This window comes from Meriones unguiculatus, chromosome 1 (genome assembly GCF_030254825.1).
Source record: "Meriones unguiculatus strain TT.TT164.6M chromosome 1, Bangor_MerUng_6.1, whole genome shotgun sequence".
Lineage (NCBI taxonomy): Eukaryota > Metazoa > Chordata > Mammalia > Rodentia > Muridae > Meriones > Meriones unguiculatus.
Window position 1 is genome coordinate 114,066,560 of NC_083349.1, and position 14,675 is coordinate 114,081,234.

At 44.1% G+C, this 14,675-nt stretch overlaps 1 protein-coding gene across 2 annotated transcripts in view; it reads left to right on the forward strand.

The window, feature by feature from the left end:
- Window positions 1-14,675, forward strand: part of Apob (apolipoprotein B) — a 36,889-nt gene that overhangs the window by 2,168 nt on the left and 20,046 nt on the right. For both annotated transcript variants that reach the window (XM_060365608.1, XM_021654304.2), the window contains exons 4-16: window positions 710-855; window positions 2,910-3,063; window positions 4,294-4,449; window positions 5,750-5,874; window positions 6,571-6,656; window positions 8,546-8,765; window positions 9,529-9,756; window positions 10,004-10,121; window positions 10,231-10,377; window positions 11,032-11,243; window positions 11,482-11,719; window positions 12,173-12,349; window positions 13,628-13,819. In XM_060365608.1, coding sequence (XP_060221591.1) covers window positions 710-855; window positions 2,910-3,063; window positions 4,294-4,449; window positions 5,750-5,874; window positions 6,571-6,656; window positions 8,546-8,765; window positions 9,529-9,756; window positions 10,004-10,121; window positions 10,231-10,377; window positions 11,032-11,243; window positions 11,482-11,719; window positions 12,173-12,349; window positions 13,628-13,819 — 2,199 coding nt within the window. The remainder of the gene's footprint in view (window positions 1-709; window positions 856-2,909; window positions 3,064-4,293; window positions 4,450-5,749; window positions 5,875-6,570; window positions 6,657-8,545; window positions 8,766-9,528; window positions 9,757-10,003; window positions 10,122-10,230; window positions 10,378-11,031; window positions 11,244-11,481; window positions 11,720-12,172; window positions 12,350-13,627; window positions 13,820-14,675) is intronic.

The window sequence follows — 14,675 nt, forward strand, 5'->3', positions numbered from 1 at the left end:
TTAAGGTCCAAGCGGGGAAGAGAAATCCATTTTGCACAGCTGCTCTCTTCCTTCTTAGGCCATAGTGCTGATCAGTATGGCCAACCACAATGCGCATTAAGTTGAATAAAACTTAAAATGCAATTCTCATTCTCACTCATTGAAATATAGCCAGCATCCATTTGTGTCTCCTGCTGCTGCATTAGACTGCACAAACGTAGAGCTTCTCCATCAAGCTAGAAAGGACTTTGAATAGTTCCAGAACACAACCAACGATCACTTTCAATTCTGCACACATATGAAGATTTTTATCTGGCTCTTGTGGATACAGTTTTAGGAAATGATGTCAGGAAAACATTCGTTTTTCCTGCTTGCTATTTTTTGTTTGTTTGTTTTGTGTTTTTTTTTAATGCTCATTCTACTATGCATTTCTTCTAAGCATTAACCCCCAAAATTCTTTCTAAGTAAAATGAGTAAATTTAAACCAATATGAGGGCATTCTCCTTCCCATGCATAGGGGCAAACATAAGAAACTTCTTTAACATAGGAGGAAGAAATATAAGCCTAGGTATGGGGGCACATGAGATGTGTTTAGCCCATGTGTTTCTGGGAACTCCATTACACTGTTCCCAGAAACTTTTCCCTCCATGTCCTGATCAGAGGCTGGGCTGCAGGGATGTCTCCTATTCTGGTTGGAGAACCTCAATGCACTGCTACTTTCCTTCCTCAGGTGGAGCTGGAGGTCCCCCAACTCTGCAGTTTCATCATGAGGACCAGCCAGTGTACCCTTAAAGAGGTGTATGGCTTCAACCCTGAGGGCAAGGCCTTGATGAAGAGAACCAAGAACTCTGAAGAGTTTGCAACTGCCATGTCCAGGTAAGGCATGGGATTGGTGTCTCCAAGCGTCTGAGCTTTGGGGATGCTGTTTGAGTTGATCTTGGTACGTATGCATGTGTGTGAGTGTGTGAGGAAATGAGTGTGTGCGCCCGTGTCAGGCGTGCCTGTGAGTGCTGGCATTTGTATTCAGTGCCTTCATTGATCAGGGTACTGTGGAATTCTTGCATCTATCGAAAAGAGGGAAGTATTATTAACTCTACTCAAGTTCCCTTGATTATCATTTAAATTGTTCTTCTGACAGATCTCATGGTTGAAGCACTTTGAGACTATAAAGCTGGGATGGTTTGTTTAAACAAGCAAGATCTTGTTTAGAGAATTGAACAAGGATGACGCCTGCAGGGTCTTCGGGGTGGATCAGGCAGAACTGCTGCTCTGCAGTCGTAAATGCTGCGTAGTCCCCTGGGTGTTTATGAGGGTGGGGCATCTGTTCAACACAGGACAAAGGGCAGGCAGGACCTTAGCCGTCTCCTGCCCACGACTGCTATGCAGCCACTGTGCCCTGGAGACCAGTGCTGTCATTTATAGCTGGCATCTTTTCTAACACATCACTGACAGTGCTGCAACGATCTTCAAGTAATTTTAACACCCGCCCAAGTTTTTCCTGCACCAGTTAGCTTAGGAAGCCTTAAGTGTGTGGAATACAGGCAGATGTACTGGGTTGTAAAGTCGGGAGCAAAGGAAAATCTTCTCTTACCTGTTTTTGGATTTTCTAAATGCCAGGACCCAGTCCTTTCTCTGAGAAATAAACCAAACTGCTCCATCAACACACCTTACTTTATTAGAGACATTAGAGACTTAGGTGTACGGGGAAAACTGCAGTGGCAGGAGAAAGTGCCAGCTATTCTTCGGTCCTTTCTCATCTTTAAACACAAGAGACTCCTCCTCTTGACCACAAGGACTTCCCAGGCTTGCACTGCTGTGTCTAGAATGTTCTGAGAGGTTCAGAGTTATGGGAGAGACATGGGGCCGGTCCTCTTCTCCTGTGGACTTAATTAGAGCAGATGCAGCCAGACCCTTGGCAGCTCAATAGTCTCTAGGAGGAAGGCAGCCCCTAAGATCAAAGTTAGCCCAGCCTTCCATCTTGTCCTGAGACTGAATTAAAAAAATGACTGTCCAACAATTGTATGAAAAGAAGCTCCAGTTCACTAGTTAGTCAACAAATGCAAATGGTGTGTTACAAAAGGATTTCTCACTGCATACCCATTATGCTGCAAAACTTGAGGCGGTACCCATTGCTACAGGAAACAATAGTATATCAGGTTGTAGAAATGAAAGCATGGGGCAGGACCTAGTACAGTTGATCATATTTATACTTAGACATAACAGTTATCGTCTCTGTGATTCTGGCACATCTAAATAAAAGTAGCCATGTGTGAAAGCAGATGCATATGGATGTTTATTTCAATATCATTTTTGTGACCACAAAAGAAATCCAGAAAGAGAGAATGTCAATGCTCTTGAATGGTACCATTAAGGAACGATATATAATGAAGGAATGAAGTGCTGCATAGCTTTTAGTAATGACTCTAGTGGAGCTACACCAAATGACTCAGGTGTCCCCAGAGCATAATTAAATGAGTATAAATTAATCAAAGATGAAGAAATCACACATAATGCAATGTCATTTGTGTAAAACATAACAAAAATCTCCATGTTTACAGCCACAAAAGAATGTATAGAGTCATATGAACAGGATATGACATTGAAGGATACAAGAAGATGTCCAGAGAAAGGGTGAAAAGGGAAGAAGACATGGGAAACAGAACAGGGAAGGATGAGTCGAGCTAAAAAGAAAAAGAAAGAAAGAGAGAGAGAGAGAAGCAAAGAAAGAAAAGAAGTCGAGAAAAAAATAAGAGAAGACTGACAGATATTTGTAGACTTGGGAAAATGCATGGGGAAAGTAACCATATGTATAAAGAAAACATGTCCAAAGAGGAACCACCGAGGAGCCTCCTGTGCCCCTGGCTCCTTTTGCAGGATCACAGTAAAAGAAGGGCTTTTCTGTGAGCATTTGCCTTCTTTCTTCTGGACAGGTATGAGCTCAAGCTGGCCACTCCTGAAGGGAAACAGATTGTTCTTTACCCTGACAAGGATGAGCCTGACTACATACTGAACATCAAAAGGGGCATCATTTCTGCCCTCCTGGTTCCCCTGGAGACAGAAGAGGACAAACAAGTGTTGTTCCTGGTGAGAATTTTTTTTATATTTTTTTTTATTTTTAAATAATTTTATACAGTCACGTGTATCCCAACTATAGCCCTCTCCCTCTTTCCCTCCTATTCCTCCCCTCTCTCCCTCATCTCCTCCCTGCCCCCTTCTGAGTCCACTGAGAGGGGGTGTCCTCCTCTCCTTCCATCTGGTCCTAGCTTGTCAGGCATCTTCAGGATGGTTGCAATGTCCTTATCTGTGGCCTAGCAAGGCTGCTCCTCCCTCAGGGAGGAGGGGAAGCTCATGAATTCATGTCAGAAAACAATTCCTGTCCCCCTTAGTAGGGAACCCACTTGGATACTGAGCTACCATGTGCTATGTCTGAGCAGGGGTTGTAGGTTATATCCATGCATGGTCCTCGGTTGGATAAACAGTCTCATAGAAAACCCCTGTGCTCAGATATATTTGGACCTCGTGGGGCTCCCTGTCCCCTCTAGGATATACTAATTCTTCCTTCCTTCATATGATTCCATACACTCTGCCAAACTTTTGGCTATGGGTCACGGCATCTGCTTTGATACACTGCTAGGTAGAGTGTTTCAGGTGCCTTCCTGATAAGAATTTTAAAAGCTGATGACAGTGGCCTTTCAAAGTCTTCTTCACATGTCAGAGTCTCCCCTTAGATACAATAAATTGTCCCTTGATGGGCTATATAGCAGTTACATGGAAAACCCTGGATTGGTATGAACACCAGGGATCACAATTTCCCATGTCCCCAGAGTTTACTGATGGACCATCTGGAACAAATTGATGGTGCTGGATCTCATTGTAAAGCTTTTCCTAGGACTCTTAGCCACTCCACTTGCTATAGTTAAGGTTGTTTTTTTTTTTCCTATGTCCATATAACACAGGAAAGCCTTGTGTATTTTAGACACCAGAAAGGTTAGAATATTTCAAATCAACCTTAGAGAGAATTCAATGTACTTCAGACACAAGAACACGTCTGAGCTCTTGACTCCACTATGCTTGGACAATAGAGAGACTCATCCTTCCTGGCCCTGACTTGGGACCACTCTTCCCTCGTGGGTCTGCTCCCCACAACACCATCTGGCCAGCAATGCTACATACCCTCTGCCTGGGAGCAAAAGAAACTTCCCCAATCCATAGCTCTCCTGCCTCTGTACCCAGGTGTCTTTCCCAGCCCCTCTCAAGCACCTGGTAGTGTTTTCCCACACTGAGTGTACCTGACCATATCTTGGGCTCCCACAGGATACTGTGTATGGAAACTGCTCAACTCAGGTTACTGTGAATTCAAGAAAGGGGACTGTGGCTACAGAAATATCCACAGAGAGAAACCTGCAGCAGTGTGATGGCTTCCGGCCCATCAGAACAGGTGTCAGCCCTCTTGCCCTCATCAAAGGCTCGGTGAGTCTCACACCACATCATCATCTACACTAAGCAATGGCCTTCTTAGGGAAATTCTGGAATATTCTAGCTACTGAGAATCTCTGCCCAGCTTATCTGTTATGTAGACTTCAGTGGGACCCCAAGGACCATAAATGAGGGCTGTCGAGGCTGAAGGGCTGTTATAAATTAACAGGACTGTATCTGGATTCTGGACTCCTGCAGCAGAGCTTGGTCCTTCCTTCCGTCCTTCTGTCACAGCAACAACCATCTACCTGTGTATCCCTGAGATGACATACCTGTCACTTCTCTTCCCCATCCAACTCCCAAGCCTATGTTCTCTCATCTCCCACAGTCCATGGAGTGACATGAATGACTGGGTCTCGGCTTCTTGTACTTCCACCCCAAGTAGAGCCTGACTAGAGCTAAGTCTTCTATGTCCTGCCTATGCTCCCCGCTCTCAGTGCTAACCACCTCAGTGCTACACCTCAGTGCTCAAGGTTCTATGGCTTAAGTGTGCCCTGTCCCTGTAACACATCCCAGGACATGAGTCACAGGTTGTCTCAATCAACATTAACTACTGAACAATTCCTGCCATCCCTGCTGATCTTCCTGGGCATTTTCCTTGCAGCTAGAAAGAGATGGTCTGATGACCATGAGAGCCAGAGTTAGACAAGACCAATGCACTGGCTTGGCATCTTTTCTTAGAATTTGCTCTGTGTTCATCCTTGTACTGAGCAAGAGAGAGAGAGAGAGAGAGAGAGAGAGAGAGAAACAGAAGGAAGAAAGGAAAGAGGGAATCAGAAGAACCACGGACAGCCTCTCCTCAAGGTGCTTCCAGCCTATGTGGCAACAGAGTTGACACATATGCCACTAAGGGGTCCTTCATACTATACTGGGTAAAATCTGAGTTGTGCAGAGAAGCATCCCCAGGTCTGCTCTGGGGAAAGATCGAGCATCTGCCATTCACGTATTCACGGGCAGAGTCATGGAAGATGTAGAAGAAACCTGAAAAGAAAAACTTATAGAAACGGAAGCTGTGTGGTGTACATATGCATGGGAGGTAACATAGGATGCAAGGTACGTATGCTATACATGACAGACACTCTGTTGGAATGGAACGAGAAGAGCTACATCCTTGAGTGTGCTGTCTTGTGTCCCTTTAGCAGAGGTCAAATATTGAGTTCTCTTCCTTTCACTGGGTTCTCATATGCTGCAGACTTCCATCCTCTACTTCCTTAACTACTACTCCCTCTGGCACAAGTGTCAGCTTGAAATCCCAGGGGCTGACCAAAATGTGTCCCTCTGATCCTGTTCACAGGTCTATACCTCATCAACTCTTATCAGCAGCAGCCAATCTTGCCAGTACACCCTGGACCCCAATAAGAAACATGTGTCTGAAGTCAACTGCAATGAACAGCATCTTTTCCTGCCTTTCTCCTACAAGTAGGTCACCTGCTGCTTTCAGTGCTCATCATTTAGTGGGCTGATGGAGCTGAGCACCTCCTGAGTGCCAGAATAGGTTGGGCTTAGAGGAAGCCATGAAAGGTATAAGGCAGAGGCAACTCTGCCCAGGTTTTAAGATAACAGGAAATTTGCCAGAAAGGTCTCAAGCATGTGGACCAATTTGAAACCAACAAATAGTATCTAAGTCTCGGGGCTTGTAGATCCAGAAAAGTGTGAGTTGTTCATTGTATGATGCCCTACTTAGAAAGAGCTTTGAGAATGATTTAGTATTTTCTGATGAAGAATTATATATCCAAATCCATGTTAAAAGCTGATATTTGACTAGAATTTGTTAGATAATTGCTATATCCTTGAAACTGTGCTGAGAGAGAAAGAAAGAAAGAAAGAAAGAAAGAAAGAAAGAAAGAAAGAAAGAAAGAAAGAAAGAAAGAAGCTTAAGGGCTTCACTATAGTCCTAACCCTCCGGGAATTCTAGACTGGTGGAGAATATAATGAGTGTGAGCAGGGAGAGGTGGACACTACCCATTGGAGGATCAAGATGGATGTATTTCAACATCCTTTGAGAGGTGGACAGAATTGGGGCAGAAGAATAGATGAAGACCTTTCAACTTGAAAATAATAGCATTTTCTTGAGAACTAGTCACCCATAATGCAGTGTACTTCCTGTGTTGCCAGGAATAAGTACGGGATCATGACACAGGTTAAACAGACACTGAGTCTTGAAGGCACACCTAAGACCAACAGTCGCTTCTTCAGTGAAGGTAAGACTTTATGTGCCCTGAGTGCCAAGAAATCTGCCGACTGAGTACTGTTCATGGCTTAGCACTTCGTCTGGTCCCTGTTAAATGCTTGAAGACCAATAAGTGATGTTTACTCTGGTGTTATGGTCAGCGGACTGCAACTATCAAGAAAGCACTTCAGGGTGTCAAGGAGTTGTGGGACAAAAGGAAGGGAAACGATATCTTCAACTGTCTGGTATTTTATGAGTAAGAAACTGAAAGTCTAAGTTGAAGGACATAACTCCAGTAGCACTGACAACCTCACACATCCTACAAGACTCAGACTCATGCCAGATCATGCGGGGCCATCAGGAAAGGAACTTCAGAGTCAGGCCAAGTAGTACTCCAAGGAATTGATCTGTGCAGCTAAAAAGAACATTAGAGAATTCTAGTCTAACCCCAGTCCAGCAATGCCTGGTATGCCACTCTCTCAACATCTGCACCTATACATTCTTTTATTGTTTTCTTGGTTGGTAGAGCCTGTGAGTTCAGAGGGTGGAGTCACCTCTGCTCATATGTCCATCCCATAGGCCAGTGGTTCTCTACCTGTGTGGGTCATTAACCCTTTGGGGTCAAACAACTCTTTCACAGGAGTTACCTAAATCCATCAGGAAACACAGGTGTTTGCATTACAGTCCATAAAAGTAGCAAAATCACAGTTAGGAAGTAGCAACGAAAATAATGTTATGGTTGGGGTCACCACAACATGAGGAACTGTACAGGGTCACAGCATTAGGAAGGTTGAAAACCACTGCCCTAGAGGGAACGACACAAAGGCATACTTAATCAGGAAGTCTCGGTCACTGAATGAGTGCCTGTATCTAACCAAAGTCAACTCCATAGCTGCTAACCGGGCCCGGAGAGTAGACCCTCTCCATGCACTGCTAAAAGGTCCAAGTGGAAGAACTGATGGTGAGGAGCACTGAGCTTATCCTGTATAGCACAGGACGGTTTTAGGGTATCTGATACCAGATTCACACAAGCTTGGATTCAACTCCAGGTTGACCTCACAGATGTAGAAGGTTCTTGGGTAAGAATTCCCATAGAAATGGGACTGGAGAGGTGGCTCAGCAGTTAAGACCACATGCTACTCTTTGAGAGGATCTGAGTTCAGTTCCTAGCACTACCACTGGGTGGCTCACAACTTCCTGAAACTCTTAATTGCAAGGGTTCTTTTGCCCTTTGTGGGTTCCTGCATTTATCCACACAATGCCACACAGAGATACACATTTTTAAAAAAATAAGATTTTTTGAAGATTTACTGAATTGAATTGCTCACCTTATTCCCGTTCTCCTGTCTTTTTTTAATTTTTTTATTTTTATTAATTACACTTTATTCACTTTGTATCCCCCTCATAAGCCCCTCCCGCCTCCCCTCCTATCCCCTTCTTCATGCATGCCCCTCCCCAAGTCCACTGATAGGGGAGGTCCTCCTCTCCTTCCTTCTGATCTTAATCTATCAGATCTCATCAGGAGTGGCTGCATTGTCATCTTCTGTGGCCTGGTAAGGCTGCTCTCCACTCAGGGGAAGGTGATCAAAGAGCAGGCCAATCAGATTATGTCAGAGGCAGTCCCTGTTCCCATTACTATGGAACCCACTTGGACACTAAACTGCCTTGGGCTACATCTGTGCAGGGGTTCTAGGTTATCTCCATGCATGGTCCTTGGTTGTAGAATATTCACCTTCAAGAAGGCTATGATGAGTGAGTGAAAACATCCAGCTCAGAATCTGATGTCTAATAAGACTTGAGAACTGGTCGTCTTTTCTTTTCCCCTCTGCTGATATCTACGCGCCATTTCTAGTTTTCATTCAACAAAAATATTGAGCTACATACAAAAGTAAAACTCCCTTGACATGTCTCTTTTCACAGGTACCAAGAAGGTGGGGTTGGCCTTTGAGAGCACCAAGTCCACATCACCCCCAAAGCAGGCTGAGGCTGTTTTGAAAACCCTTCAAGAACTGAAGAAACTGTCTGTCTCAGAGCAGAACGCTCAGAGAGCAAACCTCTTCAATAAACTGGTTACTGAGCTGAGGGGTCTCAGCGATGACGCAATCGCATCCCTCTTGCCACAGCTGATTGGAGTGTCCAGGTAGGTCTTAATTGGTTACAAAGCAAATTCTCAAATGACCTGTGGAAGTTGCAGAACCTTTAACCCAATAATCTTGGGAGCTATTTAATTGTCAACTCACTTAACAAGTTAATCAGTTCATTTCTATTGCCTGGAAAACCATCACCTGAGGGGTTTAAAGTTTAGTGGACAAGACACACCTACATAGTATATTGAAGGCATCCAGGTATCTGTGTGCTAACATACAGAGTACTGAGCAGCTCTCACATTTTATGGGTATCTTCTAATTCCTGATTCCATTGTGAGCACCATAAAAAGCTGGAGAGAAAAAATTCTGGACCTCCTTTGAAGCTTTAAAGTTAATAGAAAGAGAACTTAGATGAACAAGATTGTACAGGTTCTCCACTTGCTGTATGGATAACACTGGCTCTAAGTGTTAAGAAAGTCACAGGAGAGACGAAGGCCAGGTATGGCCGATGTTTGTGCTGACGCGGTACCGTCCACGTTGCAACAAAAGGACAGTAGTAACGGTCCTCACTGGCGTCAGACCTGAGCATCCTTCAGCTTCCCTCAATGATGTTTCCGTGGTGATAATATCTGTAGGGAAGATACCATAGAGGAAGTCATCACAGTCCCTGGGCTTTGAGGTACAGTGTGAAAGATAGCTAGCTCTGGGTAGTGAATAAAGGATATAAAGTACTCTCCTGACAGAAGACGCACTAAGAGGGTGTCGGATTTGTGGTGAAGATCCTCCGTGTAACCCTCTCTGCACGTCTCTCCTCAGCCCCATCACTTTACAAGCCTTGGTGCAGTGTGGACAGCCCCAATGCTACACTCACATCCTCCAGTGGCTGAAAACTGAGAAGGCTCACCCCCTCCTGGTTGACATTGTTACCTACCTGGTGGCTCTGATACCAAATCCCTCGACACAGATGCTGCGAGAGATCTTTAACACCGCCAAGGAGCAACAAAGCCGAGCCACCCTGTACGCGCTGAGCCACGTGGTTAACAAGTGAGTCTCTCTCTACCTTGCCTTGCTCTGCCTGATGTCACTCCTCCTGGGAGCAAAGGAAATCCCAAAATCTCTCCTTCATATGGCACTTTTCCCCCGCCTCCAAATCCCAATGCCTTCTCTGTTTTTCTATTGCTCGTTTTGAGAATGACAGCTTAAAATAAGAATCAGCAAGCCTATGTTTGGATTTTAAGAGAAGCTTAACTGTGCTTGGTAATTTGTAATCTCCATTTTTTTAACTTGGTAGCTATTATGTTATGGATCACTTGAGGAGCCCAGTTCTGCAGGATATTGCTGGTTACCTGTTGAAACATATTGACAATGAGTGCACGGGGGATGAAGACCACACCTACTTGATTCTGAAGGTATTCTTTCAGTATTTTGCATTTATACACATCATTTCAAAAAATGATCATCCCAGAAACCCCTTATTCCTACACTGTGATGAGCTCTTGTTTCATTTCTTCAATTAAGGTCATTGGAAATATGGGCAGAACCATGGAACAAGTAATGCCAGCACTCAAGTCCTCAGTCTTGAACTGTGTGAGAAGTGTAAAACCATCTCTGCTTATTCAGAAAGCTGCTCTCCAGGCCCTGAGGAAGATGGAAATGGGAGAAGAGGTAAGGTATACCGTAGGGTTCTAAAAGTAAAAGTAAATGCTGGCCAAAAAGCATAAAAGCAATCAATGATCTGTTTCACCACCCAGCTTCTCATCAAACTGTCAGTCTCCAAAGGCCCATTGGCATCCTAGTGCTATGGGGATGTGAAAAACACACCATTTTGTAGCTAAATCCACAAGGCAGAACACAGTTTCTTTTTTTTTCCTCTACATGCTATCCAACTGCGAAATTGATCATCATGTCGTCTCGGGAAAACATTGGTACTACCCAATCTCATCAAGGTGAATAGTGAATTTGGTCCTACCTTACATGGGGAAGAAACCACCCTATCCAAACTCACTATTGTTTTCCGTGTTTATCTTTACATTGAAATAAGCTACATTTAGATAATTTTATCCTCACTAAGTGGCACATCTTCAAGCAAGTGTAAGCTGATCATGGTTTGTGTGCTTTAATGCAATTGAGCTCGGCACATATTCCATACAAGTCTTCTGGGGACCATTCCTTGGTCTGGTCACCCTCAGGGACACTGAAAAGAAGATTAGGTATCAGCACTCGCAGCCATGTCAAAAAGAAACTAGACTTTCCCAAAAACGTGAGCTGGCAGACACGCCAGCAGCTGTGTCAAGGTGTCGATATCCTCTTCTGCTGCAGGTCCGAAGTGTCGTTTTTGATACCTTTGTGAACAGTGCCACTCCAGTGGAGAAAAGACTGGCTGCCTATCTCTTGCTGATGAGGGCCCCTTCCTCATCAGATATTAGCAAAATTGTCCAACTTCTCCAGTGGGAACAGAGTGAACAGGTGAAGAACTTTGTGGCCTCTCACATTGCCAACATCTTAAATTCAGAGGAACTATACGTCCAAGAGTAAGTAAGGGTAATTTCTCCCCCCTCGCCCCCATCAGCCACTGACAACCCTGGGCTGGGACACCAGTTCCTCCTTCTGGCATTCCCTGTCCTCAGGGACACTTAAACTGTCCTGGAGCCAAAGTCTTGGGACATAGAATAGTTGCAATTAGAAATTTGTACCTGCTTGGGATATGAAGACGCAGTAAACAAGCAACACGGGATTTTGACTCAAAGTATATTCTCTATTTTCATTTAGTCTGAAAAGTTTGATCAAGAACGCTCTGGAGAATTTTCAACTTCCAGCAATCATGGACTTCAGAAAATTTTCCCGGAACTATCAAATTTCCAAATCTGCTTCTCTTCCAACATTTGATCCAGTCTCAGCCAAAGTGGAAGGGAATCTTATATTTGAACCAAGCAGTTATCTTCCCAAAGAAATCATGCTAAAAACCACCCTCACAGTCTTGGGACTTGCTTCGATTGATCTCTTTGAGGTATGTGTGAGACTGGAGGATCTCAGTGTAGTTTGCCCATTCTGTGCAACACCATCTGTCTCCACCAGGGGTCATCTGAAGCATGACTCCTTAGACTACACAGGCCCAAAGATGGCTCAGAGAAGTCCCTGGACCCCAAAACCCTAAGAAATGCAGGCGCTCCCCATTGAGATACATACATGATTACTCCCCATCAAACCCTGAATCTACTCCCAGCTCTGAACCCTTAGTTTCATTATTTATCCTTAGTGGTGATTCTAGGAAAAGCCAAAAGAAAAGCTACCTTTCAGGATTCTAATGAGATTTAAATAAACATCTTCCTTTAAGTGTTTCTGTCATGTTCATCTGCTGCATATGTTAATTACATGAACATAAGCAGGGTGAGGGGGGATGGCAAGTACTGTTGTTTAACCAAAAGCCTAATGGCATATTTTGCCTGGTTTTCTTTCTCAGATTGGTTTAGAAGGAAAGGGCTTTGAGCCAACGCTGGAAACTCTTTTTGGTAAGCAGGGATTCTTCCCAGACAGTGTCAACAAGGCTTTGTATTGGGTCAATGGTCAAGTTCCTGATCGTGTCTCCAAGGTCTTAGTGGACCACTTTGGCTACACCAAAGATGACAAGCATGAACAGGTATGTGTTTGTTAAATGTCCTTTTTTATTTTAAGGGAAGCTTTGGGTCTCACTGTCAGACATTCATCTCTATGCCTAGAAGACATGAAATGATAGGTCTAAGAGCCAGTGTCCTCTATAGATAGGGGCCTCTTGGAAGTGTAGTGGGAACCAGATCAACTAGAGGTGTTCCAGTGTGCCACCTCAGACATGAGTTTGGATTCCCACTTCACTGTGTCCAAGTTGTGCACCCTTGGGAAAGTTGCCTGATACTATATGTAACTGATCTGTTCCTAGATCAATTGGGGTACTCATAAATCCACATCTCACAGCATCACTTAACAGCTAATGAAAAAGGTACACAGCCTCCTGATATGACTACTGATTGCTCAAAAGCATCCATGATTATAAATTTTAAGCTAATATGTTCATCACAACTTCCTCGGCTGTCACTCACATCAGTGCCCTGGCCACTGAGAACAAACTCCACTTTGAAGCTGGCAGTGAGCACCTACTTCAAGGAATAGGAACTAGGTTGTATATTTTGGGGTTTCTTGTTACTCTGTTTGTAGTATTGTGTAGAGTAGTCTTGTGATCGGAACCATAAAAAAAAAATTGGTTAGAAATGACAGTTCTTGGGCTCACCCAAGATCTACCGAATCACACACCATTTTAACAAGACTCCAGGGGACATGCACATTCAAGGCTTAGAAATAGAGCCATAGCTTGTTTTCGAGTGTTAACTGGTGGCCTCATGACCAGCTTCTGGTTTCTGACCTCCACCTAAAGCTGATCCATTTTGGGTCTTCTTCACAATGCCTTATGTCAGTCTATAGAGATTTTTCTATTGCTAATCATAGATCTGTAGCCATATGGCTTTCACACTTCCATTTGATTTATATAATAGCTACCTTTCCTCAAAAAAAAAAAATAATCCCTAGCACTCATTCCTAGTAAAGGGCTAGAGGGCTGAGCGAGGGATGGGAACAGAGTACCCTAATCTTGAGAAGCCCTAAGGATCCTGGCGTCTGGAGAACACAATTCCCCTAGTTACCCTTCCAGTTAAGCACTGCTTTGAAAACACTCTGATCCCTGACAAGAGTTTGTGATTCTTCATCTATATTCTCCTTCACTAAGAGATGGGGTCCAATCCCAGTACCTGACCTGTATTTTCAGCACACTTGCAGTGATGGCATGCGTTTGAGCACATCACAGCCGCACCAGGTAGACTGGCCTGAGGAATCTGACATGTTGGGCAGGGCTGGTATCTCATTAGATGTTTTGTTACTAAAATCCTAGGACATGGTGAATGGAATCATGCCCATTATAGACAAGTTGATCAAAGATTTGAAATCTAAAGAAATCCCTGAAGCCAGAGCCTACCTCCGCATCCTGGGAAAAGAGCTTGGCTTCGTCAAGCTCCAAGATCTCCAAGTCCTGGGAAAGCTGTTGCTGAATGGTGCACAAAGTTTGCGGGGGATCCCCCAGATGGTAAGTGACCCGGGCCTTCTCTGAGCACTCAGTGATGAGCTGGGTTCTTTGATGCCCCAGTCTCACAATCCTGACAGAGTGTTTTGCACATCCTTCAAAATACAAGTTTGCCCTGAACTTCAGCAAAGAGGACTCTTGAGTGCTAAGGGGCTCACTCAGTAAAGCTTGACCTGATCTGAAGACTGACCAGGGTTCAGACCACAGAAACCACATTACAAAAAAAAAAAAGCGGCAGGTTGTAGTGGCACAAATCCCTGGGAATTTGGCCAAATTTAGCCAAATCAGCAAGCTCCAGGTAAAACTGAGACCCTGCCTCCATAAACAAGGTAAAAAGCATCCTGAAGAATGACATCTGAGGTTAATATGTTCTACACACTCACATACATATATACATACATACATACACATGCATGTTCACATGGATACCCAAATACATGAGCACACATGTAAATATGCATATACATGTATATACACGGTCTTGAAAGATAAAGAGGGCGATGGGGTGTCTCAGTGGATAAAGTAGTTGCTATGCAAGCATGCGAACCTGAGGTTGAATCTCTAATACTCATGTAAAAGCCAGGCAGTGCCATGCCCATAATGGACCAACTCTTGAGGTCAGAGACAGGCAGATCCTGGCAGCCCATTGGCCAACCAGCCTGGCCAAAATGGGTAAGCATCAGTGAGATGCCCTGCCAAAGAAACGCCTACCATTGACTTCTGCCCTCCATACATGCATGCACAGTTAAGGGTATCTGCATACATCGGTGTACATGTACACAATACACACACACATGCCATGTCTGCAAAACTCTAAAAATGATTCTTGCCATCTAAAAATATGATACTATTTGGAGTT